Source organism: Zonotrichia albicollis, chromosome 3, assembly GCF_047830755.1.
Source record: "Zonotrichia albicollis isolate bZonAlb1 chromosome 3, bZonAlb1.hap1, whole genome shotgun sequence".
Taxonomy (NCBI): Eukaryota; Metazoa; Chordata; class Aves; order Passeriformes; family Passerellidae; genus Zonotrichia; species Zonotrichia albicollis.
This window is the reverse complement of record NC_133821.1, coordinates 68,580,749-68,607,508: the sequence shown is the minus strand read 5'-3', so window position 1 is coordinate 68,607,508 and position 26,760 is coordinate 68,580,749. Positions and strand designations below refer to the sequence as shown.

Below are 26,760 nucleotides of genomic sequence, written 5' to 3'. Positions count from 1 at the left end.
CTGCGAGTAGGTGATGCAGCAGGCACCCCAAGCAGTACTTACAAAGAACTGTGTGCTTTGTATCAATTCACACTCCCCTGTTTCCCTTTGCCTCTTTCTGCTGATGCTACTGTGAACACCTTTGCATAAGACAGCTGTCTAAGATGAGAGAATGGCCAGTGAGCACTGAAGTACTACAGAGCCATTTATTTCACAACTCCTCACAAATTCAGCCACATGATTTTGCTCCTGAAGGGTGCTCAGAGCTTACAGCAATAGCCTGTGTTTTGGCTGCCACACCTCCTGTGTGATCTGACATCTATCCAAAGAGAAGGCTTTGCATGCCTGCTTTTGGCCTCTAAATCCCCTGTCACACTGCAGATCCACACTGGAGCTGTGCTTGCCATAGGCCTGGAAGAACTCCTTCAGTACACTGACTTTTCCCTCCCTTCTCTCTCTTTCTCCCTGAACAGGAATCCTGAGGCTGTTTTGTAACTCCTCCTTTTGACTTTGTCTCCCTGGTCACTTCCACTGCTGATTCAACAAGACATGCCAGAAATCTTTAGCTGAAAGAAACATTTCTGCAATCATGGACAGAATGAAACATTTACAAGTAGATGGGTAAGAAAAGAAGTCTTTGGTGAGCTAATTAAACAGAGCCTAAATTGAGTCACGCTTTATTAGAGACTCAGCTGGAAGAAAAGAGACTAAATTAAATCTGGGATATAAATTGTCTTTGCTGGATATATAACTCATTAATAAGATATCAAGCCCCTTTTAGGAGCTGATCCCAGAGCAACTGAGTCAGGACACGCATGCCACAAGCCTCCTTTTTTAGATTAAGAAATTGAGCCTCATGGGATATGATTTATCCAGAAAATGTTGCAAAACTGGGAAGAGGTTCCAAGTTGCACAGGTCACAGCCCAGCAACCTCCATCTGAGGTGGACCTAGCCAGCAAGAGTGTCTCTAGGAGTGACAGTGACACTGGCAGAGGGGAGAAACAGTCCCAGACTTACAGACTGTTACTCCAAGGTTTTCCCAATGTGCACCTTTGGGACCTTAGGTGGGAGTGCTTGCCCAATCGCCCAATCATCCATTCATCCCTCCTCCCTTCCCTAGTCCTGAAAGGTCTTCTCAGCAAAGAAGGCAGTAAGAAAGTGAAGATGGATGGGATAATTGCTTGAGAACATTGAACCTTTCACTCCCATTTATTGCTGCAAGACAAATACTGTTTCCTTTTCCCATAGCTGTACCCATGCTGCTGGAAAATCACAGTGGCTCTGTTAGATACACAAAGTGCTGCTATAAACAGACTCTGAGCATGATCTTGTGGACACAGCCCACGTGCCTTCACCTGCAGCAAGGCTGGAGGGGGGAAAAAAGGGACAAGAACAGAAAAAGAATCTCTGTGTCTTAATTTTTAAGGTGTGACTCCTCGCAGTCCCCCAGCAGAGGTACCTTGGAGGCAGCAGTATAAACTTCCCACTGCATCCATGTCCCATGGATTGTTCCAGAGCCAGGCTGCAGCTCCCAGGCACCACTGTGTGCCCTCCCTGCCTTCCCCTGTCAACGTGGGCAGAGACACATCATCATTAGGGACCAAAGTTTGACACCAACTCCCTGCATGCCATCTGCAGCCCTCTGAGCAGCCTTGATGTCACAGATCGTACACGAAAGCCAGATCTGAACCTTTGCTCAGGGCCAGTCAGGTGCTCTGATTTCTCTTCTCCTGGGCACAGACCCCGCCTGAAGCTGCTCAGGGAACAACGCTGCTGCTCGGGACAGCCCAGCAGAGGATACAGCAGCCCCAGCTGGATGGGAGAAGGATGCTGAATTGGAAGGAGGGGATAAGCATCTCCTGTCAGTGTTTGCTCAGGGCTCTGCCTGCTGTGCCCAGCTCCCTGTTTTGGAGCACACAGCTCCAGTGCAAGCACCGAATTAAAAAGCACAGCAGGAGGCTCACCAGACAGGGAGGAACCAGAGCCCTCAACTGTGCTGACACATTTTGCAGTCCTCCTTGACTATTACTGAGCCAATCCCTCTACGCACACTTTGGATTTTTCATCACTACACGAGTGACAATTGCTGTCAGAATTACACTAAAACACACACTCCCAGCGTGCAGAATTGTATATTGAATCCAAACCACAGCACACCCGTGGCACATTTACAGATTACACAAAGGGTCTCCTAGGAAAGAATCTTCACTGTCCTTTTGCAGCCTCATTAAAAAATCACTGCATTTGCCAGTGCTTACAACTAGTGATAATAGCCTGCTGTTCTCTGACACCGATATTCAGGAAAAGCTGAATGATAGCTTTGGACAAAAACGTGTTTGTTTTTTTTGGTTTTTCTTCTTTAGTAAGCACAATCACTTCTGCTGACTCCTGCCAGATCTCAGATAGGCAGTCTGCCACCTGTTGTTTTTTATTACCTGCAAACTTACATGTTCAATACTGGAAATACAGAGAAGAGATAATCTGCATTGATCCTTGTCATAGAGTACACTTGGAATTTACACCACCAAACCTGAAACTGAGCACCTGAAGCCTCAGCTGCAAGGAGTTAACTTTTTGCTTTAATCTGGCATTCCTCTATAGACAGAGCAATATCTCTGCAGGGCATTCGACTTAGCGTGGGCACTTGACTTTGAACAGCCGCCTTTCATGCCAGCTCACCTTTCCCTAAAAGCTTGCTGCTGGCACTTGATCATACTCATTGTCTGGATTTGCTTGTGATTCAGAATTAAATAAACCTGCACAGGAAAAGCAGCCAGCAAAGCAACAGCCCTTGCATTCGCACTCGCATTTTACTGCTGCAATCCCACAGCAGGATGGACACCAGCGGTCCGAGGGTGGGTGTTTCCTTACCTCGCCGACGATGGATGCTCGGGGCTGTTCGTAGACCCAGTGCCCACGGCAAGGGGCGAGCGGCGCGCTGCCATTGCCATAGCGGCCGAGCGGGCTGCTGCAGCTGGCCGAGGCGTCCCAGGTGACATCCAGCCTCTCGCACTGCCCAGCGGCCGACTCGTTCCCCAGGAGCAGGGGCAGCACCGTGAAGTTCCGCTCCTCTTCCAGCGTCCAGCCACACCGCTCGCTCAATTCGGCTGCCCCGGGGATCCTGCACCAGAAGTTGCCTGGTGCTCGCCCCAGGAAAACTACGCTGGCGAACAGGGAAGAAAAAGTTATGCCTGTCTGGCTGAGGAGGAAAAAGACCCTCTTCTGAAATCTTCCAAATTCCCCGGCCTCTTTCAAAACCTCATCGAAAGATGGCATGATGCGAGGCGGTCTGTCCGCTTGCAGCAGCCCCGGAGGTGGCAGAGCTCTCGCTCACACTTCGCACCGGCTGCCGGCGCTGCCTACGGACGGGACGGCCTCGCCTCCCCTCGCTCCTCGCTTCTCATGTGCGCGCACAGACGGACGGACAGACAGACAGACCCGCGGGCGTGTGGTGCCGGCGGGGCATGAGCGGAGGCGGAGCGGGGCTCGGCTGCGGGCGGACATGCGGGCACAGCCGGGCACACGGGCGGGCACCGGGCTGGCACCGGGCTGAGCGAACTCACGGACTGCAGGAGAAGAGAGAGGGGCGTGCGTTTCCTATTCATCCCGTGTGTTAAACAGATTATGTAATAAACCCCGTTAACTCCTTCGGGACGGGCGAGCCGCCAAGGGCAGCTCCCGCAGCGCCTGCGATAAATTAATGTGCAAAGCAGAGTTAAATGGGAAAGAGCCCAGGAGTTGTTGCAAAAAGCATCAGTGAGTGATGCAGGCTGTCTGCAGGATGGCAGGGACAGAAAGAAAGTGGTTTCAAAATACCTATAGTCTTTCCTTCCAGTAATAGAAATTAGTACGGGCAAAGTTTAATTACTTCTCCAAGGCACTGCTACAGCATCTGTACACACCTAATCCACATGGGCCTTTTCCTTCTGTAGCATAAATAAAGGGAGGGTCACAAACTGCAACACACCAAAATCCAAGGGTTTTTTTTTTCCCTTAAAGTTTGATCTACCTGTTCAAGGCTTTTACATGACCTTGTAAAATTTCATTCCACAAAATCTCTCAAATATAAATATATATAAAATATAATAATTTATATATATATATATAAATGTTGGTGTTTCTTTCACAAAAATGAATGGAAAACAAGTTACATCACTTTTCTACTCAGCTTTTTGAGGAAGGGGGAGAAGGGAAGAGGGAGCCAGGACCAGGGTGCACGTGAGCATATCTTGTGCACAACACCATGATAAAATCAGAGATTCAATAGTGGGGTTTTCTGAACCTCAGAATCATGAGGTCCATGGCAACTGCATTCTCTTGGGAGAAGGAGCAGAGAGACAGCATCTATCAAAGATGTCTCCTGCAATCCCTTGTCCTTGGTTACGAACAGCCTTGACTATGGGTGTCTACAGTTTTGAAACAGAGTACAATTTTAAAAACCGGTGCAAATCAAGGAAGGCTTTGATTCCTATACAGGCTATCTGGCATGAAAACTAGTGCTGTGGTGTGAGCTCTGCAAAGATGCAGATTTCTATGTGGGTGCACTCCTGTGCTTGCATCAGAATATGCTTTTGAGAGAATTTGGAGGCCTGGTTATGCTATTTTGTGGTACTCAAGCTTAGGGTCCAGGTGGGGATGAGGAACACTCTCACGGCTGGTTTCAAACAAGAGAAGTTCTTTTATCCCAGCGGGGCTAACTGGGAAGTCAATCATGCTGAGATGTCAAAGGTGATGTTTGTCCCAGCAGCTTCCAGTGACTGGGGAGGAGAGTGTTATGTAGGGAATACCAAAAAGACAAGAAATAGGGACAGACCCTGATAATCAGACTGTGTGCTGCTCTCACAGGTCCAACCAAGGGTGTATTAAACACTCAATGCTCTTCAAGCCTGAACACAATTAAAAAATATTGGTGCTGTCCCTGTTGAATATTACCGTAGAATCATACAAATGCTTGGGTTGGAAGGGACCTTGGAGATCATCTTGTTCCAACCCTGCTGCCATGGGCAGGGACACCTTCCACTATTACACTACAGAAATTTAGCTCAACTCAGAATCATGAGTGTTAACCCCCTGCATGCCATGCACCAACGCAGCTGCCCCACATTCCTCCTGTTTCAGAAATCCATTGGTGTGATTACACTTTGCTAATCAGTGGAGCTAGATTCAGTTGAGGCAGAATTCAGTCCATGTTGCAACCTTGCTTCTGGAGTTACCTTCTTCCCTAAAAGACAATGGGTCTAGTAGCCCATTGTCAAAATTTCACACATCCCTGTCCATTATGCCCTGCTCATGGACAGCACATGCACTGCAGTCTGTCAGACCAGAAGCCAGAAAGCCTGTGAGAGAGACCAGTGCTGAGGTCAAGGCAGAGGATCTGGGATCCTCCCTAACATTCCCTGCAGCTGCACTGCTGGTCATAGAGGCAAGGATCCATTCAGTGAAATCATTTCCACCACCTGGCATACGTGGTGTCATGGCAAACTTGGTTTCTCAGTGTTAACATGTATTTTAACTTCTCTGTCCAAAACCAGCGTATCAGTATTTGCCACCATGTCAGTGTACTGCAAGGCTCCAGTTTGTCAAAGAAATCTAAAATATCACTTTGACAGATGCATGAGAGTGTGCGTTGCTGCATTTATTCCACAGCAAGCCATTCCTGCCTTCTGCATTCTTTTCCTGGATCTTCGGCCTCATGTGCTGTGAGAGCGGGGCACATCTAGGGACAGGAAGATGATGGGTTTGTACACAAAGCCTCTAACTGTAACCTCATGAAAGAATGCCTTTAAATTTTTGAGAACAGATCTCTAGGTCATCCTTTTAAACATTCTGTCCTATGCATACAGTAAAAAATTATGCTCTTTGTTACTGGGAAAAGCCAAGGAAGATGTTGGCTGATGAGAAGAGCAGAAGCAGTAAAAAATAGATTCAAAGAACAGAAAGAAGGAGGGGGAAGAGTGTAAAGGGAGCAAGCCAGGGAAAGAGAAGGTGCAGAAGTGGTGATGAAAGGGGAGCAGAGAAAATAGAGATATAGAAGTACAACTAAATTACAATCACAGGCATCTTCATTTGGAGCTCTGTTTAGCAGCCCAAATGTCACAGCTATTTTGGACATGGAATGAAAACCATGTAGTCTAGAGAGGAAGGCACATGCACTCCCTGTACACATGTGGCACTAGATTACCATTCATCCATGCCTGCATGACAGCGTGAGACATCTTGCTGAATACCTACTCTGACTGAATCCTGGACAGTTAAAACTTTACTGCAACACCCTGGATAACCTCTGCCACTGCATCAGATAATCACTTATGAACCTCAAAGTCCTTCTTGGAGCACTGTCAGCAGCGGGGCAGTGACATCACCCAGCTTGCAGGCACTTGAGGGCACCATCCTACCTAACAGCACTGATAAAGTTATGCAGTTCCATGATAAAGTTTGCAGAATACCATAACCTAGGTTTAAGATCCATACAGATACATGCCTCTTGCTGAATAAAAGAGTGCCTGTGAACAAGCCTGGGCAGCAATCATCCACCCTGCTTGTTATCTCACTTGATGCAGCATCACATTGTACCAAATGTTTGTCCCCCAGACAAAACTGCTACGACTAGGTAGCCCCAACCAGCAAGGGTGCAAAGCAGTCAGCTTCACACTAGGGCCTGGGGACTGCCTACACCAGCCTTGTCTTCCGCTCTCCATGCCAGGAGAAGGGCTGGGGATCTCCACAGCCCTGCATTTGGGGACTGCTTGAGCCTCTGCTCACTGGGACCCCGCAGCAGAGACTGCAACAGGGAACCAGGCAGTGGCAGCTCAAAGTGCACTGCACAGATGTTAATGGCAGGGCTTGGTTCACAGCAGAAGATGGCAAGAAGTAGAAAGGCTCAATTTTGGAGAGGTCAATTTTGGAGAGCTCAGTTTTGAAGATTAAATAAATAGTGTATTTTTCAGATCAGAGTGAGACCACTTTCTGGGGCAGTTAGAGAGGCTGAGGCTCCCCTCTCCCACACATGGCACAGTTACATTCCAGGTCAGGACACTAAAATACTTGTAGCTTTTTCTCTGACAGTTGGCTTTTGTTGCTATTGGATTTTTTTTTCCTTCACTTTATTATCTTTCTTCTTCCTCCCACACCCCCTTTCATCTTCTTCTTTTATCTCCCTCTTCCTCTCCCAGATTTCCTCTTTTTCTTTCTAAAAGGTGGCAAATGTACACCATGAAATGTCTTTTCCCAGACCTCCAGATCACTTAGTGAGCTGTAGGCTGAATTTGAGACATGGGAAAAGTCAATTCCAATCAACAGGGTTTCCACCTTTTGGCAATTCATTAAAGCAATGCACAATACATTATACTCCCTTCCCTCAGTATTTCCATGGACTGTAAGCTATTTTTACTGTCTTGATTCCCAGGAACAAATATAAATAAATGTAGTACTTGAAACTGTAGAATACAGCAACCAGAGGAATCTGTACTCATTGCTAGAACAGCAGCTGAAACAGCAGAAGAAAATAGAGACATGTGGAAAGAAGGGAAAATCAAAATGAGGGGGGAAAAACATGGAGAGTGAAAGGAAAAGCAAAAGAGTAGCAAAGAGGTTCCTGTTCTCTCCTCATCGGATAGGAAAAATCAGACATGACCATTCTGAGGACAGCCTATATCTGTCATTTTGAGGAAGCCATCCTAAATCTGCAGTGTGTGCTCATTCTCACCCCCTCAGCTTCTCCTCCCACTGCCAAGGTGCAGAGGGTGGGGGTCACTTGGGGTTTAAGAGCCAACAGCCCCTGGGGCTCCCCCAGGCTCGTCCTCTCTGCAGCCACCATGTGTCCCTCCCTGACACCTTTCCTTGCACAGGCTCTTTCCTGGCGTGCAGCAGTCTCTGCTCAAGGCCAGCGGGATCCTGCTGCATCCCATTGTGCCTTGTTACCCAAACCCCGTGCTGTTTCACCCCCAGGGTGGCTGCACACCACTCATCTTTGCCTGTTGGAGAATATCAGGTACCACACATTTGGGTGCTTGCAGATGATACCCTGACTCTCGGCGTACTGAGGGAAAGCAGCAGAGATGTGTCTCTGCACACAGGGGTGGGAACAGGATTCCTGTGTTTGCCAGGATTTCAGCTCAGGGTCTGAGACTGGATCAGGAACTGAAAGGGCTCACCAGTTTCCTCAAGGCCAGCTGAAGGAAAGGCAGCCAGAAAAAAAAGGTTTCCTACATACCCATTTTTACAGTCTATATGTGGCTTCCCTCATCATTTTTCTTTTCAATCAGTCACCCTGGAGGTCAGTGAAGAGGTTACACCAGGCTCTACCTTCCTGTTCAGACAAATAAGCCATAATTCCACAGCACGTTTATCAGGCTCCTTGCTAATGACTCAGAGTAAGCAAGCATTTCAGCCATAAGATAAGACAAGCCAAGTTCACCAGAGGATATTTTAAACAATGGAGCAAACAAGGTGTATTTCCAGAGGTGGGTGTAAAGGTATAATAAAATGAAAATGTTCCCTCTCATGTTATCAGACAGGTGTAAATCACAAGGTTGCTTCCTCTCAGCTGCACATGCCTCAAGTATTGCTTGAAAGTCAGAAAAAATCATGTCGGTTCTGTTTGTGATTTCCTCATTGTTGCACATCCCACCCCTATGACTCAGTTTCCAGGAAGCTCGGAAGCCAGCATTTCTAAATACTAATAAAAGCACTTTAAAGTTTATCAATCCATTTTGTGAGAATAAAGATGAAACTTTTAAATCTTATCAGTGATTGTGTCGGTGCAATGGAGAGCTCTGAGGGTCCCCCCTCTCTACCTATCTACTTCCCTAACTATTTATGAAAAGGGAATTCCATTTTTTTAAAAAAGGAGAAAACAAAAACCCAACTCATGAAATCCCTTGCACGGTTGTTAACATTGGACTCAATTATTTACTTTCATACTGTTTCTCAGTTTTACTTTTACATTCAGTATTTCCAGCAAGCCTCTTTCTTTTTAGCCTTTCTATTGCATTTTTTTGGCTGGGAACTCTCAGGAATGTAAAAGACCACTAAGGTGGCCAGTGTAACAAAAATGCCAGCATTTATACACATGAGAAGAAAGTAACAGAGAAATTCCCCCAGACCACTAGTGCCCATCTTATGGGCAGATTTGGGTAGAAGCAGTATGATCTGATGTACGAAAGAATTCAGGTTCAAAATACCCCATGAACCTTAAGACTTAATCGATCGAAGTCCACATAGGAGAATAAATATACATTTTATATTTATGTGACAATTTATCTAATCTCAACAGATTTCTGGTTTCTGTCTTTCCAAGACAATAGCAAATTGTTTTTAACACCAGTGAAAAATAACTGAGAAACAGCTCTGCAGAAACTAAAAAAAGCTGCCGGATGAAGGTGAGTTCAGAGCAGCAACAGAGATCCAGCACACTCCAAATGGACCAGGGAAAGTTCAAGTCATCCTGGGAGGATGGATGGGAACTGATAATTTCTCAGTGCCTTTCTCTATTCTCCCTGTCATTGCTTTTGGAAACCCTTAGCAGTTACAATCTATTTATAGTTCACTCTGTTTTTGTAGTTTATCTCTGCTGTAACATCGTGTCCCTTGTCCTGACTGCACAATATCTACCCAGAGGAATTCTTCATAGCTGGGTTCTCACCTCCTGCTTTATTAAAATGCTTTATTAATAGGAAGAGGGACAAGACTACTCTCATAAGGCCGCTTGGCTGGATGAACCTGCTCTCTGTTCATGATCCAGCTATTAGCACACTACTTAAAATGGACATTTTTGGGTATGTGGCCCTACCACAGGGTACTTCAGTTACTCAGTTGTTTTAACGTTTATTTGATTTTAAATGTCAGTGTATTTATTACACAGGATTTATTTTATTTTCCTTCCCCTAGCAAATGCTCCTGAGTGTATCTGAGTGTATTTAAGAAAAAAACCATAAAGATGTAAATATCTGACGTGAAGATGCAAAGCAAGAATGATTCAACAAATTCAAAAATGAAGAAATTGTTTACATTGGTCTAAGAACCCCAAATCCTGAGTAAAGAGATGAACTGAGACAAAGGCCGTTCAAGCTGAGTGTACCTGAAAAAGATGCAGTACTTGTATCCATTTTCCCATGGAGCCACTGAATGGAAAGTGTAACACCTGTGCCATAGGGAGCTGGGCCTGGTAAAATAATGGAGCTGGCAAAGGAAGCCCCTGAGATGAATTCTGTATTTCTGGGCTGAGATTTCAGTCACCAAACCCAGGCCTTGACAGAGGAGCCTGAGTGAGGGGCGTGCAGGGAGCAGGAATCTTGGAGAGTTGGTCCCTGGGAGCGTCACCACAACACAGCAGGCAGAAAGCCCAGGAGCTGGAATGCATCTGCAAAGACTGCTCTTCCTGCTGCAGGGCTGCTCCCACTGGTGTCAGCAGGAGGAGTGCAGCCCTGGCTCAGCCCTGGCAGACAGGCAGTGGCCAAGAGCCGAGGCTGCTGCATGACGGAGGGACATTATCAACCACAGAAAAGGGACAGCACTGCTGCTCCCCCAGCTCCTTGCTGGCCATGCTGGAAAGGGGAAACTGGGAGGCCTTGTTGGCACATCTGGGATAGTGCCATTTGCTGCCAGGGTGGATAGCACCCCTGGATGCAGGCCCACCCTTCATCCTTCAGGGTAGCAAGGGTTTCCAGTCCCACACATCTGCTCCTCTGCACAGAGATGAGGAGATGGGGAACAGACCAATTTCAGTAAACAAGAAGTTCCGACTAACTGCCAGCTCCTTGAAACTTAGATTTAGGAGACTGATTCAGAGATGAACTTTATGAAAATATTATTTAGAGGATTAGTTCATATGGTATTTTTAGCAAAAATGGTAGCTGAAGACAAGCAAAAAGGATTGCTTTGGGTTTGTTTAATAAATGAAAAGAGCAACATTACCATATAATTTCCATATATGCGTCAGTACAGCAGCTGGCACCCTCCTGACCCCTCAAATTACTGTCCCACTCCAGTCCTGTTACAGCAGCAAACTGATCCTGGGCCAGCAGGGCCAAGGCAATGTTTGTGTTCCTGCATAGTCAGCAGGCACCAGCAGGGACCTCATGCTCTCCTCATCTGCAGCAGGACTGCAGACACCACCCCCTTCCCATGGGGTGAGAAGGAGCAGAGCCTGTCCCAGACTCACTGCCCACCCAGCACAGGGTGGCAGAGCAGGGGTGCAAGGTGGTTCCCCTGTTGGAGCAGTGTGTGCAGCTGAGGAAGGCTGTCTGTCACACACCTCATGCTTGGCAGGCCCTGGCTCTCACTCTCCCAGCATGGGGGAGGTTTAAAGGCAACTTCACCAACCTCCTTCTGCTTCAAAATAATTCTTCTTCCTTCCTTCCTTTCAGCAGCATGATTAAAATGGTAATTTTAATATACTAAAGTACCAGGAATGCCTCATTCACATTATTCCTGGTAACAGCTCAGGTGGCACTGCCAAGCACTTTGTGAGCTTTCAACAAGGAAGATCCTTCTTTATCTTCTGGAAGTCTGAGGTGTTCCCAGCCAGTCATTTACTGACTTTTCTATATCCGAGGAAGCTTCTCTCCTGATTTTTCCATCACATAATGTTTTGTTCTTTTATTATTCTGCTGCACTTCAATTTTCCTTCCTCTGAGAATGAACCTTTCAGGAAAATCCTGTTTGCTCCTGGACAAAACCAGAAACTTGAAAACCTCTGTGTATAATATGAGAACTCCCTCTTCCCATTGCTCTCCTGTTCCATACAGCCAACAATCCAGGAGGAAACACTAGCCCTGACACCAACATAAGGAGGCCTTGCAACCACAGTCCCAGCTGTGATCCCTGATAATTTATACTGTGCCAAGGTCTTTTGGAGATTCATTGACTCAGGCTGTGTCCAGACTTCTGTGTACAGAGACTGCAGAATTTTTGCCAGGAGAGGATTGAAGCACATTCTCAAGAAGTATGTTTTAAGAGGCAATAGGAACAGGCTGAACTGTTCCCTTTGAACACTGGGATATATCTTTTTAGCATGAGGGTGACTGAGTGCTGAAACAAGCAGCCCAGAGAGGTTGTGGAGTCTCCATCCTTGGAGATACTCAAAAGGAGTGATCCAGATTCTAGGTGGCCCTGCTTGAGCTGGGGGGCTGGAGCAGGTGATCTTCACAAGTGCCTTTCAATCTCAACCCATCTGCAATGATTCTGTTTCCTTTTTCTTGCAAAGCTCCAAGCAACTGCAGCCTGTGTTATCTGTGCTAAGCCATGGCACTGGAAAGGCAAGTTGGGCTTCTCTGACTTCACCTCTGCTTTCTTATGCTTTTGTCAGAAAATATTCTTTGTGTGCAAAAACAAGTACAGGACTGCCAAATCGCAGGAGGGACTAAGGAGGTCACAGAAGTGAAGGGAAGCACGATTGCTCATCCAGTGGCTGTCACTTTCAAGTACAGATAAATAATATTGAAACTCAGCACGGTTGACTGTTAGAGCAGAATTAACACTGCCACCACCTCCATATATCATCTACAGAGACATGGCATTCCTGCACCCTCCCATTCAGCCTCTGTCTCTGCTCACTCCTGGTGCCTGCTTAGAAAAACTTGACTCATTACTTTGGTACATCTGAAAATTTTCAGACATGTTTTGGCTTCTGACTTGCTATGCAACAGTTTCATTTAACAGACCTAGGGGCTGTTTTTTAAGATTATTTTTTCATAGATTTCCCTGTTCCTGGGAACTCCAAGAAAACCGCAGTGCAAACAGAAGTTTTAACAAAGTTATTACATGCTATATCATATGACTTACTCAAAAGCTTTCCTCTTAACCACTGCCACCTTTAATTATCTCAGAGCACACACAAGTCTTATAGGATGTTTGTGACAAGGTCAGGGTTTGGGGGTCTGCAGAGTATTTCTCCCTGCTCAGTAGCTGTCAGATTTATTTTGCACTGGGCATGGCTCTGTGCTCTGTTGGACCAGCCCAGCAGAGCCCCTGTGTGTGAACCACCACAAAGCACCTTGGGAAAGGAGCCTCTGCTGAGCTCTACTGCCCCAAACTCACTGAAACTCCTGCTGGGTATGGTCCTTGATTACTGTATTTCTCTTTATTGGCCTGTGGCATTCAAGCAAACAAGGAGTGAAGTCACACCTCTCCCACACGCCAGAAGTGCCTGATGCACAGTGTCCATGCACCACCAGCAGCAATATCAGACAGAGAGTCTTTGGTCAGCATGGCTGTAAGTCTTCTAGTGCTGGGTAAAAATGGTGCATAAACATGCTCAGCTGATTTTGGTTTAGCCAGGAAGTATTGAAGAGACCTAACAGTATCTGTGCCGGCTGAGATCCTTCTCTGTCTGCAGGTTGGGTATGACCTGCCATGCTGGGACTGGCCTTAAAACTGATGTGAAGGCAGAGCTGGCATAGCTCCTGTGTCATGTGCACTCATTTGACAGAAACACGAGGTGGGCTCCAGGCCAGTTTCAAAGGCTGTCTGAACTGGGAACCAGCCCTGGTGTCACTGGTATGGGACAATTCTGCTGCAGGTCACGGAGGAAACACACCCTGAAATTAGGAGGGAAAGCTGAGATCACAGTAGCTTCTGCTCTAAGATATCAAGGGGCGGATGCAGTTAAATATTAACATTTCTGTGATACAGCTATGACCTGGCCCAACAGTATTACATACATTGTGTGTTATGTGCGTGTATTACACACGTTGTATTTTACGTACTTTGTTGCATGTGTGTCTAAGAATAGACATTCACCTGGGTGGTCTCCACAGGTATGACTAACCACCCTGCCCACCCACTTTCAACCTTAGGGACTCAGAGAGAAAATTGAATGGCAATTTAGGCTCACAATTTCTTGGTACAATCACAGTCCGCTTACTCTTGTACTTAAGGGAGCAGCCCAGTGATTCAGAATTTATCAATAATCTCTTGTACTGAATGGGCAGCTTGCCCCATAGGAGAGTCAGGACATACATTTTACAAGGTCACTCATTCCAAAGTACCTCCCTGGAGAACAGCCTGTGCATTGTAAAACCGCCTGTGCTGCCTCCTCTGCAGCCTCAGCCTTGGCAAGGCAGAGTGGGACCGGTGCTGTGGGCATGGCTGGCCAGGCAGGTCACGGGGAGTCTGTTTGGCTGTCAGCTGCTGGGGAGTGCAGGACCCCCTGCACACACAGTCCCCATGTACACACACACAGGGACATGCTGCTGTCCCACTGTGGCTTCTTCTGTGAAGGCTGCCTACACTTGGTCCTTGTTTTTACCAGGATCTGATTAACAGGCTGAGCTACAGTCACTTAACTTGCTTGAATTCATGCCTTAGTTTCAGGACACTGAGAATGGCTCTTCCACAGGGAGCTCCCCTGCTTCACTTCACCAATTCCTCCTGAGTCACAAGTGGACCTGCTCTGGCTCAGCAGTGTCCCTGTGCTGGCTTTATACTTCATCTGTGCAAAGTGCCAAGTTCAATGATCTCATTCCACCCACTCCCTTAGCTGTAAAGTGGCTCAGTTTTCCCATGGATATTTCACTTCAAAAGATGCTTGTTGAGGAGCAGACCAACCCTACGGTGCTCAAGGGTCACATCTCACTGAAGCACATGGGCAAATTAGCACTGCTCCAAACAGGATATCTGCTGGTGACTATCACTGTCTCGTTTCCACCACTAAGGTCCACCCACTGCCTCATCTCTTACCCTGGAGACCACTATGAAGGCATTTATTGCAGCAGGGAGGGAGCACCAAAGCCCACTGGGCAGCACAGACAGGCAATTAGCATGGGAAGACTCAAGCAGAAAACATTGCTCTCTGTTTCTTATTTCATGTGGTATGTGTTTGGCTTCAAACTTGCCTGCTAGCTAATGTCCTTATGCTTGACTCCCCCACTTCCCTGAGCAGCCTCTTTCAGTGTACTTCTAACCTGTCACACTGAAATTTAGTCCAGAGCTGCCTGCATTCATGATGGATTGGCAGAGTTCAGTCTGAATTCCCTACCAAAGGTTGACTGTCTGTGTATGAATGTTGGGTCTCTATGTTCCATTTGGATTAAACTATGGCACTCTCTTGCCATTGGTCCTTGGTGGTTTTCTTTACCCTTGAACACCCTGAGAAACTCTGTTTATTGTGTTTGTATTATCCCACTTGTAGCTGCAAGTGGCTTTGTGTCATCAGTATATTCCATTATCTCTCAGATGTGTGGACAGATGCCCAAATATTCACAAAACCAAATTACAATATATCAAAACCCATACATTTACAACACAGGCTAAGAAATGGAAATACAAGTTGGGAGCAAGAACTCTTAGCCTGTCCTGAAAGGAAGACTTTGGAGCACCTGACATGACAAGTGGTGTTGGATACCTCCTCCCCTACTGGGGCTGCACATCACTTCCAAGCACCTTGAATGTCAGGCATCAGGCTTGAACACAAAATCTCACAGACCAATGTGCTGTTTCTCAGCTACAAAAGGACTGGTTTTTAAAGCAATTTGAGCAGAAGAAATAGCTTCATTTCCTGCTGAGCAGAAATCTCTTTTAGAAACATAAATGTCCACTCTAATAACAATTGTGTAAACAAACACTGACAAACTGCATCCCAGCTGTGTGCTTATGATACTTAAATCCCCAAAGATTCAAGCTTGCGAAATATATCTGAACTCCTTTTGCATTCAGAAAAAATAATTCAAACCCAGAGTCAAGAAGTCTTTCCTTGAATCTGTTGCTTAATTAGGATTTATTCCCAATTACAATTTTCTTAGGTCAGTATTAACAGCTTTGTTCTTTTAAATAAGTGTCTTGTATTTGATTCCAAGCTTTTTGTAATTTAAAAAGTAATTTATGATGCCAAGAGATATAGGTGTGTTCACTCATTTCAGAAAAGTGCTAGAAGGATGATTTAGCTGAGGACCATATGGAAGATCCCAGAATATTGTTCATAATGACTCTGAAGTTGAAGTCTTCTGGCATGGGGTAGTTGGGGGAATTCTGTAATTGCCAGCCTCTCATTAGACCACATCAGTGGTGATATGGACTAATGATCAAACCAGTGATCCTAACAGCTGCATGGTAATATGCAAGGAGCAAGGCTGTCAGAAATTTGGAAAAATCAATTATCATAATGTTATACCATCTTTTATTCTACTAGGGCTGGGTTTAGACAGCCCAGTCCTCTGGTTGATGGCATTTTGCTGCCTCAATGATCAAACAGGATTGCTGAAGGGGTTGGGCCAAGAACAGGGATGGCAGGAGGAGTCAAAGGGGACTGTCACAGATTGAGGCAGGGCAGAGAGGTGAGTTAGGGAACTTTGACTGGGAGCAATTGGTCTCAAAGGACAAGAGCAGACTCTCCTCATGCCCCCTGTTCCTGTCCATCTTCCCATGGCCAGGACACTTTGCTCCAGAGCAGTCTTGTCTGATGAGACAGAGGGTGACCATCTTGTTCAGACAGCCACTCACCCCTCAGAGAAGCACCCCTGTGTCCCTCTCCCACCTCTGCACGGCTGCCATTCCCACTGAGGAGGTGGAGAAAGGCGTGGGCCAGGACAGAGCTCCAGAAAGCAGGGATGTGGAGCCCCCTGATGATGGAAGCAGTTACAGGATGTGCTGCTCCTTGTCACCTTCCCTCCTAGGCTGCCCAGAGCAGCAGCACTGGGAGCAGAGACCTGCAGGGATGGGAACAGGACACGCCTGCTCTGATCCCTGCAGGACAGACTCAACCCCTGCCACCGCTTTAGGTCCTGCTCTGAGCCTGGGAGGAGCCAGGGATGGCCCTGTACCTCGCCCTGAGCTGTGCAGCTGCGATGCCCTGTCTGAGCACAGCAGTAAGCACATGATTGATATGTGTAATCTAGGAACCCATTAAGCAATCACGATCCCAAGACCTTACTGCAAAATTAAAAGCTTGTAATTAACTACATTTTAAAGTCTTGGAACAGGGCCAATTCCAAACTGCAAACCCGCTTGCTACTTGCTGGTTTGCTTTCTCCTATTTTCGGGGTTTTTTTCTTTCTTCCCTTTTGAATTTGCAAGCTTTCTTCAAGCTTTGCTTCACATGACACCTACTTAACTTGCCCCTTCCTTCTTATCTGGGCATGAAGCAGCTCCCATTCCTGCAGAGCTGGTGGTCCAAAAGAAGCTTCTACACGTGGGACAGAAGGAGGCAATGTGCTTAAGCCAGTTCAGGAGTGACCATGCCCAGGCAGAGAGCAGTGAAATAGGCTCTACCTCAGCCCCTGACAGGTACCTTTGGGTGCAGCTACCCAGTGTGTCATGACAGCAAACCTGCCTTCCCCACCAGCAGTAGAAATGCATTTATGGTGCAGCCTCAGTCCCCAGCTGATCCCAGCCAGGCTGTTTATCAAGTGCTCTGAGCAGGATCTGGCCTTGTAACACCCCTACTGTTTGCACTGCTTGTCTCAGGCAGGTCCTGCTGCCTTTGCAGCAGGTATCAGCAGTTCAACTGAGCAAAAGAAATAACAAAGCTAAGGCTTAGGCTGCAAGCCCTTGTTCTTTGCAGTCACACTGGGCTGCTCTACAGGGAGCTGAAGCCCTGGGAGCCAAGGGCTTCCTGTCTGGGTGGCTGTGGTGTCAGGCTGGGTAGAGTCACAGGGATAACCATGGATGATGGTGTGTGCTGTCCCTGTGCTGTGACATCCCAGAGCTGGGAAGGCTGGTCCTCCAGCTCCATCCTTGACTCTGCTGATAGATGTAGTTACCCCTTCCAGACAGTTCTTGGAAGAGTTTTGTGAAGTGGATGGGTGTGTGGGCTGAGGAAAAGTCTCTGATCAGCGTTTAAAAGAAACCTAAAACCTGTGTGTTTTTCGTGAAGTGCCTAGCACACCCTCCAGGCTCTGTGCCATGAGTTACAGGGCTGCCTGGACTCCTCTGCTCACTTTGGTAACCTGTTATCAGTGCCCTTTGATAAGAGCAGTTCTACAAACCCCAAGCACTGCGGGGTGACCTTGCCATCTCCTTGGGAAGTCAGAACAAAGCAACAGCACCCTAGGGACCATGGCACAGGTTCACAACAAGCCAAGCTGTCCCAGGGCCAATTCCCTCTCCCTGGGCTGCCCAAGCATCCTCATCCTAGCCAAAGAGTGCTCACACAGCACTCCAGCAGCCCAAGAGGCCAAATGCCAGTGGTGCAGCAGCTCAGCATGCTCCTGGTTTGGCAAAAGCCATGCCACCTCATGGCTGCAGAAATGAAACCTTCAGAGGACAAACTCCATGAACGCTTCGTGCTCTGTGCCACGGCAAAAGCTGAGGAGTAAGGACTGAGCATTGAGCTGTCTTTGTCACCAAGGGAGATATTCCTGGGTTGCACAATTCCAAGTGGTAATTAACGTGCAAGGAAGAAATGAGCTCAAGCTGTGACTTTTGGCTCTAGATACAAATAATCTTAAACTAGAGGGGTTTGCCAAATACAGTGTGATTATCATCTGAGAAAAATGTGTTAGTAGTATATGAGCCAGCCATAAAGTACACTTTGTTTCTCTCAGTTAGAAAATAAGTTCTCATGGTGCAAATAAATATCAAGTGCAAACGTGAGCCATTTGAAATAACTTGAGCAGCCTAAAACCAAGGTGCATAAGCTCCCTCTACAGTCAGTTCTTGGATATCCAGCTCTCAGTGCTGACCTGAGGAGCTGAGATCCCATGACTCCAGCTGCTATTAGCACCTCTGGGTGTTCAGATCTACCATTAAGCACCGCAGTAGGCTGCTGCTTCACGTGTGGGTGTATATCCAGAGGTAACTAGATGCTGCATGTTCAGCTTTTACATGGCTGACATTAGCCCAGGTGAAAACCTACCAAAAATTCAAGGCAGATGGTTTTTCCATCACCACAGGGACATCCTGCTTCTTCTCTCTTCTTTCCAGCTTCCTTCTCCCAGCAGATTGAATGCCATGTGATCCTGTGCCTTCCTTTGTGCTGAATTTTCCTCATCCCTTCACTGAGCCCTACAACCTACTACTGCAGAAGGATTGGCCTCTGTCTTCATAGCAAGTTGAGCCAATCTGTGGCCTACAGGATTAACAAATGCCATGACAGGCTGTGGGAAAGGGGATGGGGCTTTGCACCAAGAAATCAGACTGGCTCTGCCTGGCTGAAGTAGCTGCACCCCAATGCACAGGCAGTGCATCTCAGTGGGTGCATTATTTGGTGCTTCCAGGGATGTTTCCAGTGATTCTCCATCACATTCGTGTGAATCAAGCATGTCCTGCTCAGGTACAGAGTAGCTTGTGATTCTGACAGACAGCATGCTCAGAGCTCCCCGTTAAAAGTCTGTGTTCTTGGTATATTCACAGGAAACAGAGCTATTATAAGTTCCAAATACACAGGGAAGTATTGAACCAAAATCATCACTAAGAATGACTCACTAGAAGGAAATCAATGCAGAAGTGTTTACTCATGCAAGAAGGTTTGTAGGACATGTCAGCATGCTCCTGGTGGGAAAGTCTGTCTAAGTCACCTCTAGCAAATGTTTTAACCTAAATTCTCAGAGATCTGAAAAGCAGTTTCTCTGAAAAGCTAACCTGCTAGATCTCTCTGCCTCAGTTTCTCAGCCTTCACGAGTGATTTCATGAGAGGATGCTTTCGGATCTTTGAATTGGGGCTATTGTTTGGCAGCCAACAGCTATTTATACAATCATTACCAGTATGCCTTTCATCTGTAATTTCTTTTTTTACAGGAGTGTGGTTGGCTTGGCTTTGCTCACGTTTCACCAGTCCTCTGAGCCTACATCTAAAGCTCAGGAGGTCAGAGTACAGGAACGTTCACCCCAGCTTTCGAAGGCTGACTTGTTTTAAGGCAGTCATGGTAATGCTTCACTACTGCAGACTGAAGGGGTTACTGATTATACCCAGCAAACCTGACACACTTGACAGTGTTTCATGGACCTGCCACTGCAGAGTGACATAGGTCTCCTGTCAGGGACAAAGATGCCCCCTGCTAATAGAGCTGTTCTCACTTTCTTCCCTTTTCTCATCTGGCTGAATTACCTGCTGTATGGGGTGGGTGCTGTGCTGCATCTGTGCTAATAAATGGGAAGGCTGGAGGCACTGGCTCACCTCTGTACACACCATCCCCAGTCAGGGTGATCTTTTCCCTCCTGACTGCCAGAAGCAGCCTGCCTGACATCCCCTCCCCACACCTGCCTGGGTGTTGTGAGGTGCTAACAGGAATCAGGCAAAAAAAATCAGGGGAGGGTGGTAAAGATGAGTGCTGGAGCCCATGCAGAGTCATGTTCAGTTTTTCAGCACAGATGTCAGGCTGGCCAGCTCTCATGCTGCCTCCATTCTCATGCACTCAGATCCACCAGCAGAACTGCATGCATGCTCCCTGCCTGCTCTGGCCCCAGCAAAGTGGAAAAAAAATGCCCTAAAAACATTGTAAAAACATCATACTCAGGGATATCCAGGTGACAAGAGTCACCTGCCTTTATGTTGGTGGGATGGATCACTCATTTCCCTCAAGACTGGTGAGACCACACACAGGAGAGAATCTGGCCAGGATTGTTGAAGGGCAGCTTGGGTGACAGTAGCCAAAACCTCTGGACATCCTGCAATATGTAAAGCTACTCCTGGTCACTCCCACTGTAGGACAACACTTTGCTTCTTGGCAACAAAAGAGAATACTCAAGTGACAGTGAAGGTTTCCCAGAAGAAAGTTTATGCACTTCCTGTTGCACTTAGTTCAGTTTTGGCTGGGACAGGCTTTAGCTGTTAACCACTGCATCAAATATGTGCCCTGCTGAGCAGCGTGTGCACGAGGGTGCAAGGTTTAAAGGCTGCTGGTGCAGTGAGCTCCTTGAGCATTAACAGGGGGAATAGTCCCTTCTCTGCTCCTAATGAAACCAGACTGAACAGAGATAGGTTAATTCTTCAGTTGTACACAGTCAAAGGGCTGGTCTTTTCTTAGACCAAAATGTCACAAATCACAAACGGGACTGCTCCTTTGCAATAAACATCTGCAAAAGATGTTTATTGCAAAGGAGCAGTCCTGTTTGTGATTCGTGACATCTCCTAGGAATGCTGGTCATTGTAATTCAAGAGTGCTTGTTTGTAATAGCTCTTTTAAATATTGTATTACTTATCACCTCTGTTTTCCTCATTATTTAGTTTTGTGCTTCAAAACCTCAGAGAGGGCACTGAGTGCTCCTCAGGGGAAAATCAACCCAGGGACAGCAGCCTGCTCAGAGGTGCTTTCTTTAATAGTGTTTATGGCCTCTGAAAATACTGGACAGAGTAATTACCACCTGCCCCATACTGTGCATGGGCAGATTGTCAGTAACAGACTGAAATGGCCATAAGCTAAGGCAACAGATCTTGCATTTCAAGTATGTCCTATGTAAAAAATATTAACAAGAGAAGACAAAAAGAAAAGCCAAAGTGTGTTTAGAAACAGCATTTAAGAAACAAAAGTTGCAATGTGTGACTTGACAATTGACAAACTTAACTGATTATATGAGTTTAAATCAAACACCTCAGCTCTTATTTAGGCATGCAGTGAAAGCCAAAGCCCTGGAAAGCAACTGAGTTGGATACTTCCATGCTTTGTGACACACAAAGATGCCAGCCTTGGATAATGTTTTGGAGCACGTCAGAGAATTTGACTTCTTTCAGAAGAAAGCCTTCTTTATGTTATGCCTGCTTTCTGTTTCCTTTGCTCCCATTTATGTGGAGATATTTTTCCTGGGATTGACCGCTGAGTATCTCCAGCCCCGGGGTGGCTGAGCTGAGCCAGCGCTGTGGCTGGAGCCTGGAGGAGCAGCTCAATCACACAGTTCCCGAGTGGGATGGCCACGGGGCCAGCTTCAGCAGCCGCTGCAGGAGGTACGAGGTGGACTGGAACACAACAGGCATCAGCTGCACCGACCCCCTCGGCAGCCTGGGGGGCACTGGGGACCCCGTCCTGCTGTGTTTGCAGGGATCCCATGGCAGGGAGGAATGATGAATCTGACTCCATGTTCTCAGAATGCTAATTTATTATTATATTATATTACATTACATTAAATTATATTATAGAATCCTATTCTAAACTATACTAAAGAATACAGAAAGGATACCTACAAAAGGCTAAAAAGCTAATAGTGAAAACTTGTGACTCTCTCCAGAGTCCCAACACAGCTTAGCACTGATTGGCCATTGAGCCAAAACAGCTCACACCAGAATCCAATGAAACAATCACCTGTAGGTAAACAATCTCCAAACACATTTCAGAAGAGCAAAACACAGGAGAAGCAAATGAGAGACTATTTCTCTGAGGCTTCTCAGCTTCCCAGGAGAAAAATCCTGGGCAAAGGGGTTTCTCAGAGAAAGTGAATGTCACACCGTCCCCCTCGGTCCCTGTCGGGATGGCTGGGTCTATGACTCTCCAGGGAGCTCTGTTGTGATAGAGGTGAGGCATAGCTTGTCCAGAAAAATCACTCCTGTCTGCACAGCTTAAAGATAGAACATGCTGAACTAATAAAGTTTGCTTTTGGTGTACAGTCTGAGTTTGACTGCTAATAAACAATGTCAGAACCTGCTAGGCACTTAGGGCAAAGATCCATCTACATAAACAAGGGGAAATTATTGCTTTTCCTGGCACATAATACTGCAGTGTTGTCATAAATGTCTACTCTCATAATTATTATTTCCACCACCAAACTGAGAGTAGCACCCTATAGCCCAAACCGAGGAATTGCACTTTTGGATGATAATCCAGACACTCATCCATAATGAGCAAGAAGCAGAGGATGGGGCTACATTTCTCACATAATGCTTTAGCAACAGCAGTGCTCCTTTATCTCAATTTACAGTATCTAAACCAGATAATCTAGAATATGAAAATCAGCGCAAAGCAGTACTAATAGTCTTAAAATCATGTAGAGACCTGAAGTATTGGAGTGTAGGAATGATCTCCAAACAGATCTCTTCTACTTCCCCTCCACTGCTAAATCTGTATTAGCTATACCTAAACTGCGTCTAGCAGATGTTTGTGTAGCTCAACCTTAAAAAACCTCCCAGCTTCCCTGGGTGGGGCATTCACATTTCCTTGCTTCACTATCATCACTGTTACAAAGCAAGTCCATCTCATTTTCCCTTGGGGCAGATGGGCTGGGGCAGAGGACAGCACCCCAGCTGTCCTCCACACCAGGGAAACCGAGTTGAGCTGTTTGGTATGGCCCCAGCAAACTTATCTGAGTTAGACAAAAATTAAATAAACAGCCAAATACATTCATGCTTCTTTCTGGGCTAATTACACTTGAGTGAATACTTCAGCTGTGGAGAAGTTACTACCAATTTGCCCTCCTCCCTTTGCTGGGTGTGTCCTGACAACCTGTTACTTGTAAATCAAAAGCAAATTCACAAGTACCCCTTCCCTTCAGAGGAAAGCTGGCCAAATCCTGGGCCTTTTGCCGGTGCTGCTGAGGTGAGGGACACCCCAGCTCCTGGCTCCACCCCAGCAGCACCTCCATCTCTCTCACCTGGCTCTGCTTTTGCAGCAAGCTTTTGCACATGGTTTGAGACAGGTCTTGGCATCTGGGAAGGAGATGATGCTCCAAGTGTCCTCCAAATTTCAAGCAGATAGGTGATGATAAGAGGATGAGATTTTTCTGAGCATTTTTGTTTGTTCTTTCAGAGTTTTCCTCCCTTTCTCAGTCTCCTTATGTGTCATTATGCAATCATTTTCTGGGGTGTAACTTTCACAAGGTTGGGCAAAGTCCAAACAAGATGTAATGCAAGTTATCTTAAGAAGATAGAGGGGTTCTTTCCCTCTGTTTTCTAGTTGATGCCATTGGTTTCCTTCCTTCTCAAACAGCCATGGTTTGGGGGAATGCCCCTGAGCTTCTAACTATGTTTGCCCTTACAGTTTAACCTGGTGTGTCAGGACTCCTGGAAGCTGGACCTCTTCCAGTGATGTGTGATGCTGGGATTTTATTGGCTCCATGACCATTGGCTACATGGCAGGTGGGTGGTGTGTAGACAGGGATAGGATGAACTCTTTCTTCTGGTTGCTTTCTGATGTTATTGAACAACATTCACAAACCAGAAAGAAAATAAATGCAACCAAAACCTGATTGAAAAGGTCTGTGTGTCACTTAAAAGGCAGATGGGTGGTGGTTTCTAAGGTCCTACTTTCAATGCTGTTGTGGTCCAAAAAATCCACAAAAATGCCAAGGTATCACTCCACTTTTACAACCCTGAGGAATTCACACAAGTGGAAAGACTTTGTTTTCTCTCATAGGTGCAAACTGCAACACAAGCTCAGAGTCCAAGATAAAATAGTTCTTGCACCAAGAACTATTTGCTCATCTTTGCAATAAATTTGTTTCACATTAATTTTAACAGTATCCAGATGGCCATAAATCAGTTTCAAACTAGGAGAGTTTTTCTCAGAAAACAGAAGCAGAAATATTCTTCATTTTTCTACAGAAATAGAAGCAGTTGTTCCTTCCTAAATTTTAATTGTTCCTACTTTTTTTCAGTGGAGTCTGTATTTACCAGTTCTAGACATTATTGTCCTTCATTTCCTCTTTTCCGTCACAATTATCATTGTGCCATATATTTGCCCAGTGAATTGGTTTCTTAGGTTAGACTCTGAACAAATTCAGTGCTTTGTAGCTTATCTGCCTCTGCATATATAGCAAATTTTTCAGTAAAATAACAAGGGATGAGGAGACTGGAATTTGAAGAAATGGAGGTAACAGGGAGTGAACAATCCTTCTGGAGATGCAGTCTGTCTTGAATTTTTTTTTTTTTTTTTTTTACTTTGTATTCTCTATAACCTTTTCCTGCCAAGACTGCCCCAATATTGTCTCTGTTGAACAGATATTGCTATTGCTCCCTTATTTTCACTGTCCCACTCCTCCAAGGAGAAAGGTCTATGGGAAGGGGCATAGCCATGCCCTGTAGTACTTCAGCAGTGTCACAAAATAAGGATGGGACTGTGTTTGTCTCGTTGGTCCCTGCTCCCTGGTTTCAGTGCAGGCAAACACACCGTCAGTTAGGTTGTGCAGATGAATCTGCTTGTGAAGGAGCTCATCTATGCACAGATTGGACAGATTGCTTTCCCATCCTCATTAAATCTTTTCCATACTGCCAGTGAACCAGACAGGCTTTTTTAGAAGCTTCCTGCTTAAATGGATTTTTCATCAGTAGATAGTGATTTATTGAAGTAACTATTTGTGGCCACATCTTGTGTGTGGCTACAACTTTGGCAGAAGAAATTCTCAGGTGAAAACTATCAAAAGGCTACAGCAGTACCACAAAAATCCTACATCCAGTCTTCCATCCTGGGATGGAGTCCTCTGTCCCTCTTCAAGGACAAAAGTGGACAGACTTATGACAACAACTGCTTTTCTGCACATGCATTTTGGAAGGCCTTTTTTTTTTGTTTTGTTTTAATCAGAAACATTTGTTGCCGCCCTCATTCTCTTAAATCCAAGTTCTTGTTTTCTGACTAATCTCCTAGTAAACTTGAAGCATTCCATCTTTTTTTCCAGAACTGAGGCTTGGGTGGTGATGCACCCACATCCAGGCATAACAGGACATGAAACAGCAGAGAGCAAATTCCATGGCTGTCAGAAGCACCACTCTTCAGATCACCTTTCCAAGCAATCATGTTCCCTAGCCAAGGCATTCCTTGCCACCATATGATGGGGAGAGCCAGTAGAAACCAGAGCTTCCAAATTCTTAGCCATTTATAGCCAAAATGCTCTTCTGTCTCTCTCTGTCAAAATACTGCAGGATCTTTTTGCAAAGGCTTTTTGAGAGGCAGGAGCATGGAAAGACATGAGGGAGTAGGATATAATTCCTCCTAAGATAAAACAATACATGTCAGAGTGTTCAGAAGGGGTCTGCACCCTGCTCACATCACCCTGTCCCAGCTCACTGCTGCTCCTGCACTGAGAGCACCCAAGAGCAACAAGAAATACCATAACCAGGATATGTTGTGCTCAGGGTAAAAACAAAACCAGAGGTCTCAAATGTGGTCTGATGAGGCTCTCATGGGCTAAACTTTAAGGCAAGTCAAAAATGTCTGTATGCCAGGCTCATGAGAGGATGAAGTTTGAGTTGATAGGATCTGCTGATGTTACTGTGAAAAAAAATAGACACTTATTTTGGCTGGTACTTATTATCATGCTATTTTTGTTAGTGGATGCTGACTGATTTAATGGCTTTCATAATTCATACTTCTAACTGAATGTGTATCTCTGTCAGCTGGAAATCAAATGTCTGTCCAGTGTTCCAGTCATCCTGTTTGTTTTGGAAACCCTCTATTTCTGACTACCAGCGAGTCACAGTGAAAAAGGGAATGACAAATGACAGCCATGTTAAAAACACTACTCAAGAAGAGCTCAATAGTCAGCCAGGGTTGATAAGAAAATATGAAAAGATCACAGGTAGCAAATAAATCCCTATTAAAAAGCTATGGCAACTTTGAAAGATAGGTTGGGAAGGCATATCAAAGTAATCTTGAATTCATTGGCCAAGCCTGAACCAAAAGTGAGCAATGACCTGAAAATGCAAGGCAGGGGAGTTACCTGAAATTCCACAGAGGTGGTTAATGCTGCAAATGAAGAGCAGATACAGATTCCTATTCAAAATCAGTTCTCCAGCTCTCCTAATCAAAATCAGCCTCTTCAAACCCTTTGGTTTGCCCCCTACTCTTCCAGGACCTGAACTTCTTTCTTCTCTTTTTTTCCCCCTCACAGATCTGGGCACACACTCTGCCTTCTGGTCACTGCATCAATTTTTCAGGGGTTCTGATGGCCTTTGCACTGAGCTGCACCTGAATGGTGATGTTTGGCCT

The 26,760-nt window shown here is 45.9% G+C and overlaps 1 protein-coding gene across 2 annotated transcripts in view; it reads right to left on the bottom strand.

Moving 5' to 3' along the window:
- The window catches only part of SLC22A3 (solute carrier family 22 member 3), a 30,291-nt gene extending 26,705 nt beyond the window's left edge, over nucleotides 1-3,586 (bottom strand). The window contains exon 1 of one of the 2 annotated variants that reach the window (XR_012579623.1): nucleotides 2,852-3,586. Coding sequence is in view for 1 of the 2 variants with exons in the window: in XM_005488084.4 (XP_005488141.1) it covers nucleotides 2,852-3,256 (405 nt within the window). In the remaining variant the exon portion in view is untranslated. The remainder of the gene's footprint in view (nucleotides 1-2,851) is intronic. The other variant, XM_005488084.4, reaches the window with a different exon arrangement.
- Between the last annotated feature and the right edge of the window lie 23,174 nt (nucleotides 3,587-26,760).